At 32.7% G+C, this 15189-nt stretch overlaps 1 protein-coding gene across 2 annotated transcripts; it reads left to right on the plus strand.

The window, feature by feature from the left end:
- Positions 1–2525: 2525 nt before the first annotated feature.
- LOC127878142 (uncharacterized) lies at positions 2526–6141 on the plus strand. Of its 2 annotated transcripts, XM_052424577.1 has the most exons (5): positions 2526–2640; positions 2994–3026; positions 3244–3312; positions 4592–4666; positions 4760–6141. In XM_052424577.1, the coding sequence occupies exons 1-5, from the start codon at positions 2579–2581 to the stop codon at positions 4845–4847; spliced, it is 327 nt and encodes a 108-aa protein (XP_052280537.1). In that variant the 5' UTR covers positions 2526–2578; the 3' UTR covers positions 4848–6141. The 2 variants fall into 2 exon arrangements, with proteins under 2 accessions (XP_052280537.1, XP_052280538.1); XM_052424578.1 differs by lacking the exon at positions 3244–3312.
- The last annotated feature ends 9048 nt before the right edge of the window (positions 6142–15189 follow it).

Genomic DNA, 15189 nt, shown 5'->3' on the forward strand with positions numbered 1-15189 from the left:
AACTTTATTTATACGAGTTCGACAGTGTATTTTTAGTATTATACAATTTTATTTTTCCAATACCTTCATATGCCCAAACTGTGCTTAGATTGCATGCTTAGATGAATTTTTACATATTCACATTAAAAACGGTCACCCCTTCAATCTTTTCAACGATTAGCCACGGGACTTGTCCCTTCCACTTGTTCAATTTTTGTGCGTTTAAGTTTGGACCGTCGTTTGTCGCGTTTTGTTTAGCTTTTTCGACTGTGTCGGCAACTGAACATATAACATCGTATAAGATCTTTTCTATAATGTCTTTCTAAACATTTTACTTCGGCTCACTTTGCGTACAATATGTTAAAAGCGTGTTTTTGGACGCTTTGCAGTTTTTTAGGACGCTCTCTAGGCGCCGCCATTGTTTTTTGACAGATAGACTGTATACGCCGCTTTTATTGGAAAAATGCGCTTTGTTAAACAAACCCGATAACCATTCTATATAAGCACCGCAAAGATCTTTAATACGCGAAAAGAACTCAATAAAAATCGATACGAACCGATGTAAAAATAATATTCGTAACTTGATTTTGTAATTCTTAATGGTAAGACAAGATTTTAAAATAAATACTTAACGGACTTGAAAATAATTCGTAATTACGAAAATACGACCCTTATCTGGAGCTCTGTAAGTGATGGAAAGAAGAACACGTACGCACAAAAATGCAGTATGTTTTGTAACGATGATCACGATGCAATGAGCCCATATAAGTAAGAGTCATTCATTTCTCGTAGAACAGAATATCATTGTCTTCAACAAAACTTCGAGGGCATGATATAAGCTATGCATTTAAGTTTGTTTTTTTTTTGTGTGTGTTATACTTGTATGGATTGTTTTTTTAACACCAATTCACTTTAGTCTTACGTTTGTACATTGATTAACAGAAGCAACGAATATAAGCATGCTTTTGTTATTATAAAACTTTGTAATTCGCATCTCAATTGTCAGTCTAGATCTACACCCCATTTAAGTAACAATACATATATTATTAATTTCCTCTTGCATTTTATCAATTACAGTTTTGCTTTAATTGTTTCTAGTTTGTTTTTGTTTGCAAAAGCTTACACTTACAGTCATAACTGTCATAATGAGAAAAGCCCGCTTAAACTTTTCAACTAATCTATTAATCTTGCTTAAATACTATTCATTACTAATGTGTTGTATGGGTGTATTGATTACCATTCGTTGTTAATTTATTTCTTCTTGGAAAGGAGTTGGCTATAAGCAAAGAACAAAAAATACCGTTTTTAATATTTAGCCAAAATTCTTTAGCTAACTAACATGCAATGTCAATCACATTATAGACTGATAATACAAATAGGGAATACTGCGACAGGAATGTTTTTAGTCCGTCTTCGGTTTAAATCGAGTTGTATATGTTTTATTTCATGCAATCTATGTTTCTTGATGTTTCATATCGAAATGAAAATGAGGTTTCGAACGGAAACATGAACTGCAAATTACACTTTTTCGAGATATTTTGAATACTTTGTTGACCATAGTGAAACTTATTATTTGCCAATTTCTACGTTCGATAAAAGCACGAGCAAAAATGTAGCTGACTTCAAAAGCTCGCACGTTTCGTTATAAGAGCATCATATAAGATATTTTAAAATCATGGGTATTAACAGTACGCACTTCGATGTGTAAATATGGTGCGAACACTTTGAAATATCACAAAATATCGAACCAGGAGTGCCCCCGGATATACAGTATCAGCAAGATGATTTATCATAGTATATGAGACCTTCTAACAAAGGTAGTTGTTGGTTATATTTAATTAAGGGAAAGTTATATTGTCCTCATAAAATGATATAAAGTTAAACAAGTTTAACTGTTTTCTTGTGTTATATTAAGAAAGTTAAGTTTTTTGTTGGTTTTTAGTTATTATTTCTAATTATAACACAGCACGTGCAAAATTTCAAACAAACAAAGAAGAAAATCGTCTATCGTTTATTCTGCAATAATTATGGGCGAGGCTTATACACTGAAAGCACGCGCTGTAACTATACAAAACATGCCGATACATTTTCCACCAGCGTAAAAATCCGGTATTTTATGAATGAAAGTCGATCTGATCGACAGAACAGCCGAAAGTTAATTTTATGGGCGGAACTTCACATAAAATAGTACATAGAAAAATAAGATACAATGTATAAATCATTCGTAAAAACCGTGTTAGAATCGAAATAATTCGTGTACGTTATAGTTTGTTGTCGAATAACACACGTCCGGAAGTTTAGATGCGTTGTTTCAAATCACTCGCGCTTCGAACTCGTGATTTAATCCCAACGCATATAAACTTCCGGTCGTGGGTTATTCGACAACAAACTATAACGTACACGAATTGTTTCTTAATCAGGGTGTCTACAAGATCTGATCAGTACGTAAATAAATCCATACGTCGCCATTTTAAAATTAGAATAACTAAAAGTACCTTAAGTATTCCATCTTGATTGCATCTATACATTCAAATACAGATGTGAAGTCTATAAAGCACCCTTGATATCTATTGGATACACTTTACTTCAGCATATCAAAATGGGTAATGGAAGTATTGGCAGACATGGGAACCAAAACAGATCTCAGGAAGAGGAAGGAGTGTAAGTATATGTTCTATTCCATGCTAATAATATGGGATAACTCTATCGACAAAATATTAATGCATCCGCATAAGCAAAATAATATAATTGAAAATGTGGACGCGGGGAAAAACAACACTTACATTTTTTCATATTTCACGTTCGGATTTAATTCATATTGAAATCGGCATTAAAAAGTCATATTCTGATTTAAGTGAGCATGATACTTAGATACCTAATGTGATATTGTATTTATTGTATACTGTTCTTTATATGTGATGAGCCAGACGTTAAGTAACAAATTCCAGATTGTCCTTTGGTACACTCAGTGATTGTATAGATGAATATTATGTATGTATTTTCTTTACTTTTAGAGCTAAATGGTCGTCTTTCAAATTCACGGAAAGGTAAATTTATTTAAACAATGGACTGAGAATAAGCTTTTGATTTTTAAGTTATGCTTACCGAACAATAGTTACTCGGATTTATTTTAAACTATTATTCTTAACAATATCATATAGTCATAACCGCTCATTCTTATTACGTATACTTTTGTGCAATGAAACTATCTTGAAGTATTCACATACCTGCAACTACTTATCATGTTAAAATTCTTAACTTCAGACTACATGCTATTACAAACGGAGCCGAACTTGCAACATATCTAGAAGAATTAACGCGGTTCACGTCTGAGTAGGTGTCCTGATATTATTGCACATGTGTTTGCTTGTTTAACAGTCGATCCGAATCTCAATATGACTAGCTTAAGTTATCATTCCGTACGGTACACGACAATATGATAACTTTTATCAATGCGAAGTATGATTATGTAGAACAGAACATAACAGAACAATTTATTTTTTGACATCAGCATATAGAGCTCATAGTCATTAACCTGCATATTCAATTACAACATGCGTTTGAAATAAGCACTTTCTATATATATTATTACGTAGACATATACATTTGAATAGACATGTTTCGTGAAAATGTCACATGGATGAGGTTAATACATAGTAGCCACATAATGTAAAACGTAGTTTAAAAATAAATGCAACCATGATTACTGTGTTCTTTAGTTGTTTTCTGTGTAAACAAATATTTTTGTATTTCAAATAAATATGACTTTTCTCGTAAATTTAACATCAGCATAAAAATGGCATAAAGAACATATCCATATTCATCCTCAATGCCATTTAGATTGCATTACAAACGTTTGCGTTGATCTTCGACAATTTTTTGAAGTATTACCACTTCCATTTATAAGTTTAGAGACGACATAAATACTATAGCAATACTTTTCCTATGTTCTTTTTAAAAACAATATTAACGTACCATGATCTTTCGAAAACTGGTTTAAGTTCTGAACGGGTTCAAAGTCTCTTAACTATATAGTAAACTGTTAAGCCGTGGTTTAAGACAATAATGTTCACTGCACTTCGCTTGCCATAGTATACTGTAAACATGTCTGTCACACAAAGTCGTTTCTGTGTCAAGTTACATACATGCTAACGCTGATAATAATTATTTTGAGGATGAGTATGATTAATGTTATAAAGGTAATAATGTTTAGAAGAATAATTTGCTAAGTACTACTTAAGTGGGCGCCATTTTACCATGTTTAAGTACCACGCATTTTTATGTTGACCGTAAATTGGAATCCCTTTTATGCTGAAAACAAGAGCTGGTTTTACAACAAACTGCTTTATCACAGGGCATTTATCTTATAAGCAATTTAATATACCATCGAAACATCTGGCTCTGTAAAAGTGAGTGTTAAAATGTTATATGTTAAATGCTAAAATGTGGTAAGAGTGTAGTACTTTAATTACGTTTGTTTCACTTTGCAATTCATTTGTCGTGATTTCTATTGCGAATATTAGAATTGCATTTTCTTTAATAATAGACAACACAATTAGAATGTAGAAAGTATAAGAGGTCCTAATAATCATAAATAATTTCACATTTGTAGTCTACAAGCTGAAATAGAATCACGTACTGTGGATAATAAGCGGATGAAAGAAGAAAACACCAGACTTACAAGTCAGTAAGTACTAGTTCTGTACTATGCACTGTCTTCATTGATTCCATTGTTACGATATAATGTCGATGGTCACATGATATGCTTTGTAATTTCCAGGCTAGAACAAGTTATCGCCGAACGTGATCGGCTAAATTCCTACATTTTGAAATTGAAAGAAGAAATCACTTCATTTAAAATCAAGTAAGAAGAAGTTTTACCTGTGCATCAAGTTCTTGATGTTAATGACAAGTTGAACACATCTTTTGAAATGCGTTTATATTGTCATTTAGGGACACCATCGTACCACTTTATTATTCAAACTATAGTTCATGGTTAATTTATCCAAAAAAAGCAAGATTACTTAAAATTGGACTATGTAAACTTGTGACTAAACGTGTTAACAACAATAATGTTATTTTAAAGAAATGTTTTAGACAGTCAATTATAAAAAGTTAGAGGTAACTTTATTGATCAATATGGTTCATATCTAATCCCTCTTCGTTTGTAATGCACAGGCTATTTGTCAGCGTCTGTGTTTATACTACAATATTTATTGATTGTTTAATGAATGTTACCCTGTTTGTCTTAATATATGGAATTAAATATTTTTCGACAAATCTTAAAAAGAATTAGTGTGAAGTTTGTGTGTATTTAAGTTATAAGCCAAATGTTCAAAACTGGTTTCGTTTATTGTATCGTATGTGTGTAATATAATGACGTTAAGCTTACTTTTATATAATGTCGTGTTGCTCTTTTTTTACAAAAGTTTAAATCAGAGAGCGGCTTAAAGATGTTTTTCAATAATTATGACACTCTTGATAACAATACATTATTGCAGTATAATCGGTTCAAAATGAACATAATTTGTTCTGTATTTCCAAGGTGTATCTACTAGTTTATTCACTGCATAAACATGTCAATTCATCAAACATTTTAAAGAGATATATGGTGTTTCATTTACTGTTAAACATGTACCTTATTTCATTCTTCTAATTGAGTGCATGCTCGGACGGATAGTATATGAAAACAATATTTTTATGCATATAACGTATAGCAAAGGAAAACCATATGCACGCGCCTATGCATGTATACTATATACAGTTTCAACGTCGCTAAGGGCGCATTCCCATGGCGAAAAAAAACTAGTTGCGATCAACATGATCACTTAAAGCCACAAACTTTATCGTGTCATCGTATCATGGATTTCGTTGGCAATTTTACCTTCGTAACCATCAAGGGATTAAGAGCAGGAGGCGTATACATTCTTGGTATGACATTTAATAATATAACAATCATACAGAACTTTCATCACACTGACTACACCTAGTACTCTTACTTAACCAGTAGTGTAGTGGCTAAGTACTTTTTCGTAAATATGAGTAAATATGCCACAGTTCATGCTGGTGTCTGCTTTAAAATGTCAAATAGGCGCTTTCAAATGATTTTCCTGTCTTCAATTTTTACTATGCCAGTCTCTATATTAAAAATATCCATTGAAATGTCAGTGCTTTTATAATACAAAATCGCCAAAAAGGGTGAGTTAAATTTATACCAGCAATAAGTAAAGAATAAAAAAATAAGCATTAAACCATATAAAAATTGCGAATCATCGTCAAATGTTGTGCATTTCTTCAAATGCATAAGTAATATTGTATCAGTGTTATTTGTTACCAATGTTGTAAGAAAAATAATTGTGCAGCCCGAACTATAAACAAAAAATAAAGTGCCGCTTCACTGCCTACTAAGGAAATACATCATGTAACACGAATACTTCTCAAACTATTATGATACAATCTGTAAAAGTTTTACTAGGGTTGACCTGCGTGCTCATTAGCACCCTCTAAATACTCAAAATCAAAGAATATTTCGTAAAATACATCGAAAAATAAAGTTAATACATAACAATCAGAGTTCCTTATATCAATGTCAACATTTCAAAGCTAGAATAATTGTTATGGTAACAATAATTGTGATCGCGCAGCACATGTTAAGTTTGAGTGAATATTGTTCAATGTATTACATAATTAAGAAAAAACTATCAATTACTAGTACATGCCCATATTAAAAAAAAAGTTAATGTTTAATATAATACATGTAACTCGATGCATGCATTATACTCTTTATATATTGTATACTTATATAGTCTTAAGTAAATAAAACGAAGTCGACTTGCATCGCATACTATAAACAGTTGGGAGAACATTATCAAAACAAACCATACTCTGATTTAGGCTGAATGAATGTGTTTTTATCGTTGTCTACAGGTATTTTTCTTTTCCGCCTGGAGTATTGAATGAATATTTTTGAACATACGTAATACTATATTAATACTATATTTACCATTTATAAGTTTAAACTTGCATATACTGGAAACATTAAAATCCGGATTTTTTTTTATCTAGAGCGGAGTACGTTTCCAATAGCTGCACGTATATCGAGCAGACTGCAGTAGTCGACTGCTTGAAATGGATAATTATGTTCTACATGTGTTCAAGGTTTTTTTCAGATTCGAATGAAAAGGTTTCTCAAAAAATTGGATTTTCCTTTTTGATACAGCCTTAACAAATACAATTAATAGCAAAGTAAAAAAATGTTACATCGTTCAGCGTAAAGTTATAACTGAATTAAGAGAGAATGACCCGTATTTCAATTACTAGAAAAAGCTTATACAATTATTTCGAACTTGTATAATATAATTCGAAGTCATCGATTACGAGCAATATGATATCCATTATAATTTTACTTAAATGCATTGATTTTAAATTAATGATAAAATTTCATACTGTCAATATATCAAGAAACAAAAAAACAAATTTCAAAATAAATCTTACTCTATATCGACTACATTCAAATACTACCTTTTGGATGTTACAACTTGTGTCTTACACAGCTTTTGACCTAAAATGACCTTTATCATCAACTTAAAACATGTTGTAGAAATTTCCCGCCGTATACCCGAAAGAATAAATTCGTATATTTCATTGACTGAATTGATAGAAATCTAAATAACTATGATCAGCGTTAGCATTTATGTAACTTGACACAGAAACGATTTTGTGTGACAGACATCTTGTTAACAGTATACATAGCACACTCCTCTGCAACTGTTTCTACACATAAAGCCTATCGCACAATTCGGACCTTTAATAATACATATAGTCGTGATATGATAACACATTTCTAACAATACAATTGCCGCAAAAGCTAAAACATGAACATCTACTATCACTTTAACCATAATGTACATGGACTTCAGTGTCGTCTTGATATGATGACAATGTGTGACAATGTGTTTACATCATGCACCTCAACATCCATGACGCAAACATAATCCACCATATATAATATAAAGTAACACGCGAAAGTATAAACTGTGACATATTATCTAGACAAGATCATTTGTGCCAATTAACTTTAAAACCTTAAAAAAGTTATGGGCCATGCAATAAGAAGAAAGTGAACTGGTAGTACTAGTTACAGAATACGCACACACTCTTAGATTTCATTGTGGATTTGACATTTAGGTAAGTGACATTGTTGTTGCACGTGACATGTTGTTTTGCTATGCTGATCATTTACGCTTCTAATACCTGGTATAAAAACTTACTGACACGTTAACTTAAGTCGAAGGCACGTCACATACAAACGTAAAAATATCACATAATGACATAGACACATCACATAATTACATTTACACTTCACATAATTCCAAAGATTCATATGATGTTTACATAGACACATCACATATGGACCACAATGGAAATAAGGGGTGTATTCTCTTTTCTTGTGTTATCCTTGATATTGATGTGACTTATATAAGTATATTATGAGACATTTATTTATGAATTAATTATTTTTATAAATCTTTATATGTATACATTATATTTATGTTTATAATTCGATATGTTATATTTTAATTGTATTGCTGTTACTATTATTGTTACCATGTTACTTGCACAATATTGAAATAAATCTATCTAACTACATTATGACAACGACAAATCACAAAATGACGTGCACACATAACATAATGAACCTCAAAACTTCACATAGTGTCATATACACATCTCATAATGGCACACATAATTATATTTAATGATCACATATTGCATAACACCATGCGCACATTGTAAAATGGCATAGATACACACCAGAATGACACACACGTGAATTAATGAGATACAAACAAATACTTATGACATAAGCACATAACATCACGATGATACCGCACAAAGGCATGGTTTGTAGGGGGCATTTTATGATATAGTCGGCATCAGAAAATTACATGTGCATGTTCCATTCTGTTATGCGCATTTAACCTAATGATGAGAATGCATTATTAAGCAGTTTGGGGGTTCCAAAAACACATGCATTTTTAATTGCAACGTTCGTTTCTCCCATCAAACAGGTGAATGTGCTGTGAAAGTGTTCGACTATTGTTTGTTGAATAATTATATCTTTTGCTTTAATCATATGTTTTGTATTGACAATGTTCATTCGGCAAGACACTTACACATGTTCTACACTGTTCTTTTATCTTCTGTTTTGTTGTGTTCTGTTGTACTGTTTTTATTATGTTCTTTATGTTTAACAGTAATAAAAATAGTCTTTTACTTCCTTCTTGTATATATAATTAGTTTTAATTATACAGCTTAGCGTTGCAGTAATATGTAAATGATATCTTCATAAAGAAGGTGACGTTTCATTGCGGTTCTTTGAACCCCTTTATTTTTGTTTACGGGCCTGACAAGCCCACTTTATTACGTCGACTGTCACTGAACATTTGGGCCATTTTCGACAATGCCATAATTATGTAGTAATAAAGCAATCACTTCTTTTTATAAATACTGACGCGGTAGCGAAACGGATTAAAAGACAGCCTACATGGGAGTCACACTGACCACATGTGTTCGGTTTGTTTCGAAAACAAAGGAAATGGACATTAAGAATCTTGTTCTAATTGTTCACGCGACAACCAAGAAGTGTGTTTTCTTCAACTTGATATATTACAATATTACATCAACAAAAGGTTCGTCCTATACGGCCCTTAATGTCAGTGGTATCATGTTGTTCCGTGTCTGTTATTGTCTCGAAGTATTCTTCGCTAGTATAGGACGAAGTGAGAACGTTACTTCTGTTCAAAAAGGTCTTTTTAAAGCTGATTTTACTTGACACATTTATAAAACCATAGATAATAATTCAATAATGGCTACGTCGGAACTAATAAAGTGCTCAATTGTACAAATTAGGTGTTATAATGCGTATGTTTTACTACACATGGTAATTACAGAATTAGCTTTTTGAAAGTTTTTCAAACAATAATTTTAATGCTCGATTCAAAACGTTGTAAGCTTATTCTATATGGGGAATAAACTTTTATTTGGAATATAAAGTGCATCTGCAAAATTTGTAAAATTTACAGTTGGTATTAGCGTGAGTAATATTTCCATACTAATAAGATTCAGTTCTAAAATAAATGACAATACCGTGTAATATATGTGATCTGTATTTGTGTCGATTATTTGTATTGCTGATTTTACTAATTTCTTAAGTTATCATTAAATATTTGTTTCACTAAAACGGTATTTGCGGTGTTAGTAATACACAGTTTAACATCTGGAATTAAGGCCTTGATCTACTTTAAGCCTCACTTGACCATTAGTTGACAGTTTTATTTAGTTTTAACAGTGTGGCATAAATTAAAGACAGTACAAATATTATTATATACTGTACTAATCAAACTATATACTATAGAGTAGATATCTTCATACACTGCACATTTACTGTTCGTGTTGCAGTATTTAATTGAAAATATTGTGAAACCTTCCTCTGCGGAATTCATAATATGCATAAAATGCAGACCTTAATGTTGGTCTCCTCTGGAACATTTACGCACTTCGACTATACAAAGAGACTTTGGCCCTGGGTAGAACCAGTACTTGATGTATTTTGGGGATGTGATAAAACGCTCCTATTTCGAGCCCGTGACTCTCCGATCGCTATGCGGTCTCTGCCATACCCACTACACCACGGCAAGCTGTTAGATATTGACTGAATATTTGAGATTTCAAATTATAACATTTTAATTCACAGCAAAACGCTCAAACCAAAAATGAATGTTTTGTCAACGCTATTCAAAACCATTTTATTAGAATCAGTTTCTTTGTCCAGATGAGTTATCATTTTGTTGTTGAAGAATTAATGATTTGCCCTCTGATTTGTATAAACTATATTTTAAATAAACGGTTGTTCCTGTTCGTTTTTTATGTGTTTGCGATGCTTCGTTTTTTCTTAGTAATTAGTGTCTCGTTCTGCAAATAGTGACAATTACCACGTTCTTTTTGTTTGCGACTCATACAAGTCTTTTCTGTAATGTTGTCTTTCAATAAACCGTTGATAGGGGGTTTATATTATGACGTCATTAAATGCTCATAAAGCAATCACGTACGTTTATAGTTATTGAAGACGCTGCCTTCCTTCTATTTTAAAACAGATAAATAGGAATTACATTATGGGCGCATTTTTTGATGATTGCCCGTTCTTACGAAACCATTCCTAGAATTAATGTTTACGAAAAGACAGAGACACAAGTAACAAATGTTGAGAGTTTGCATAAATAGATGCCTCCGATTTTGCTTTTATTATTTCCAAAATTTTAGAAATAATTAAAGAATTAGAGGTGGTGCATGTCAAGTTAGAAACATTCTAATAACGCTGATGAAAACAAATGTGTGTCTGATCAAATGTGTTGTATGAAATTAAATATAGCTATACATTGTGTTAAAGTCTAGTTTTAACGGTAGAGACTACTTTAATGCTGTTGGAAATAAATCAATCCAATATTGTTTATATATTGTCTAATTTAAACTTCATTTTAATATCGGTCTTCATATTAATAGCGTGCTTTTGCGTAATCAATTTAAGAGGTATTAGCAATGTTTAAGAGAACGCCGAATAATACAAAATAGTATGCAACCTTCCGTCTGCAGAGATGCAAAAATACATACATACAGCTCTGTATGTGTACTAAATGTGTTGTCGCACATGTTCACATATATGACAGAATATTTGATATAATGCATTCTTAATTTCTTTCTCTTATAATTCTAAACTAAAAAGCGATGTACAGTTAAATATAGTCCGCACTTTGTGAAATCATTTAAATACAACCCATACATTTGGTCAGGTAAGTAATCGGTTCGTGGTTGTGCACTTTTTCATCAGTCTTCGGGATGTCTTCGATTTACACGTTATGGTGCAATTACATTTGATGAACGTTACCACATTGAACAAGTAGCGATATCCGATTGTGGCGCCAATATAAGTAATATAAATACATAAGCGATGTCCCCTCATGTGTAACCTTATTATTTTTGTTAGCAACAATTAAAATTTCTTTCTAGTGTGTTATTCTTTCAATAGTCCTCATCGAGATGTTTTATAGTATGCCTTCATTAAATGCTCATAAAGCAACCACTTGCCTTTAATATTACTTATGACGCCGACTTTGTCGTTTCGCAGACGGACATAAATACGACCTACATTAGGGCACAGATCATGGACCGTATTCACCCATATATTAATATTTTTCAGGTTAACGAATAATCATATACCAACGTAACAATCATTTAGAGTTTATATATTCACAGATTACAATGCTGCTTTCGTCATTTCCAAAGACTTCCAAGTGAAAAATATGAGGTGGTGCAAGTCACGTTAGACTCAGCATAAAGCTTTTATTTGAGCATTACCTATAGGATTATTATGAATTCTCAGTAGTTAGTCTAAGAAATAGAATCCAGTGTGTTGTATTCCGTGTCGAAAACAAATTAATAAATTACGCAGTTTTAACCCGAATCTAATATTTCTAAAGAAAGCTAAGTAATTAAAAGCCAAAAGCAAAACTTAATTACAGTACTATGCTAAAATTTATCTCCGATTGTGTAGATTGCTATAATATGATCTTATGATATGGTTTTCTGTACATGCAAATCCCGCAGTATGTTTGCACCATAGATTTTATTATTTATTCGTATTAATTGTAGTTCAATAGCCTTGATCAAATCCGAGACAGGTGTATTTATAATTCATCAAAACCATACTATTAGAAATATCAATGAAACTTGTATGCGACTGAACGAAACTATTATTATAAGAATTACAGTAACATTTTTAAGATTTTGTTTTTGCTAGATCTAGATCTTCAAGCCACACTTTACATGGTGAACGGTGAAAGCAGATGTTTCACAAGATTTGATAATATCCGCTTGTATATTTCCAACGAAACTAACAGTGTTTGAGTGTGACATGTGACTTAGTTTAGTATTTAATAAAGATTATTTAGATTTCTACCTGTGCGTATGTCTTATTGAATCGCCTCTTCTGGTCTGTTTAATGTGTGTCAATGGTTGCACTCTTGGTATATCATATACGGCTTGATTATATCATTTCTCATAACATTTGTTATATGAAGTGTTTAAACAGAGATTAAACAGCTTGTGGGGCAAACATGTTCACTTATTTAATATATCGATCGCAAAATATTAAATAAATACACACATTTAAAAAAGCAATCGAATCGAGTAAACCTGGACAACACCAACAAAGTCACTATATTTGATTAGGCACGGTATCAACATAACGCCAATTAGGTTTTTCTGTGACAGATTTTCAGTACAAAGTATGGCTTAAAGTGTTCAGTATTTTGTCTGAAACTTTTTTTCAATTCAAAATTTAATGTCATGTACCTTACGATTTTAACTAAAGTCTGAATTCTCTCAAGAACAATTCAATTCAATAAATGAGAGTTTGGTACATTCAGTTACATGGGCAAGCATATAAAGAGCATATATATATATATATATATATATATATATATATATATATATATATATATATATATATATATATATATATATATATATATATATATATATATATATATATATACTACTCAAAATTTGCTATGTATCTCTTTATAGTATGTGTTATTTAAAGTTTTGATTATTAAAAACAAAACAGCTGGTGTTTTCCAATATATGATTGCGTATTTTACATAACCAATAACCTCTCTTATCGATTTTGTTTACACAGGCTTGCTAATTTGCTCATGAAAAGCAATACCCACAAAAAAGCCATGGCATTTGGCCTTGCACTTGACAAACACATTGTGAACATGCTTGAAATCTACGCTTGTAGCTCAATCATTCATATTGAAAGTTGTTTGAAATGGCTAACTTTCGCGTAAGAAGACGTCTTACCTTAGAAGAAATTAATAGGGGGGGTTGGTATGCTGGAAGAAGGAGCGTGACAACGTCACGTAACACGTCAGCTTGACGTTTCACAGAGCGTTGTAGCCAGGATGTGGAGCCGCTACCAAATGCACGGTAATGTTATCCCCAGATACAGGGGAGGTCGTCAGAGGGCTACTACGCAGGTACAAGACCGTTTTATCGTGGAACAAGACCGACGTCATCGCTTTATGAACGCCACGGGCCTTCAAAATGACTTGCAGAATGCATCAGGGGTTCGAGTTTCAACTCAAACCATTCGAAACAGACTGCATAGTGTTGACATGAGGACTAGACGACCTGCCATTCGTATTCCATTGATGCGCAACCACATTCAGGACCGTCTCCGATGGACACAAGATCACATAACCTGGTCTTTAAATAACTGAACACCAGTACTCTTCACAGACGAGTCTAGATTCTGTGTAGACTTTACAGATAGACGTGCCCGTGTGTAGAGAATAACCAATGAGCGAATCGCACCAGTATGCAGCGCACACCATGATCGTTATGGTGGGTGCTCAGTATTGGTTTGGGCTGGGAGCAGCATGCAGGGGAAGACCGATCTGCATATCATTTATAACGGCACTACGATAGCTCAGAGATACGTCAGAGAGGTCTTGGATGTATACGTCCGTCCATATGCTGATGCAATAGGCCCAAATTTCATTTTAATGGACGATAATGCCAGACCTCACAGAGCCATGGTGACCAATGAGTACCTCCAAGCTGAAACAATCGTCAGAATGGAGTGGCCTGCGAGGTCTCTGGACCTCAATCCCATAGAGCATGTCGTGGACATGCTTCAGGTTGCAATATCTGCACGCCCTGTCAAGCCTATCACAATCCAGGACCTACGACAAGTCCTCCTAGAGAAATGGGTTCGAATCCCACAAGACAGCAACCGTGGGCTTATCAGCAGCATGAGAAGGCGACGCCAATCAGTAATCAATGCCAATGGAAACATACACGATATTGAAAAGATCCTTTCACTGTTTAAAGACTTTTACAATAATTTTCAATTCTGACACACAAGCTCTAAAACCTAGAAAAGTCAACCCTAGCTAGATTCAGCCAGCGACACGCATCAATGATTAATCAATACATACAAATAAAATCAAAAACACAAATTCTAATATCAAAACCTGCAAAATAACATATTAAAATGAACGTTATCCAAATTTGAAGATTATGCGAAACAAAATAAAAAGTGATCCTTAGCAAATTTTGAGTAGTATATATATATATAGTAGTCAG

The sequence above is a fragment of the Dreissena polymorpha genome, chromosome 4 (assembly GCF_020536995.1).
Source record: "Dreissena polymorpha isolate Duluth1 chromosome 4, UMN_Dpol_1.0, whole genome shotgun sequence".
NCBI classification, from domain to species: domain Eukaryota; kingdom Metazoa; phylum Mollusca; class Bivalvia; order Myida; family Dreissenidae; genus Dreissena; species Dreissena polymorpha.

Coding starts and splice junctions, on each gene's coding strand:
- LOC127878142 (XM_052424577.1), top strand. CDS start 2,579: ATGGGTAATGGAAGTATTGGCAGACATGGGAACCAAAACAGATCTCAG. Junction 2,641..2,993: donor TCTCAGGAAGAGGAAGGAGT/GTAAGTATATGT, acceptor CTTTACTTTTAG/AGCTAAATGGTCGTCTTTCA. Junction 3,027..3,243: donor TCTTTCAAATTCACGGAAAG/GTAAATTTATTT, acceptor TCTTAACTTCAG/ACTACATGCTATTACAAACG.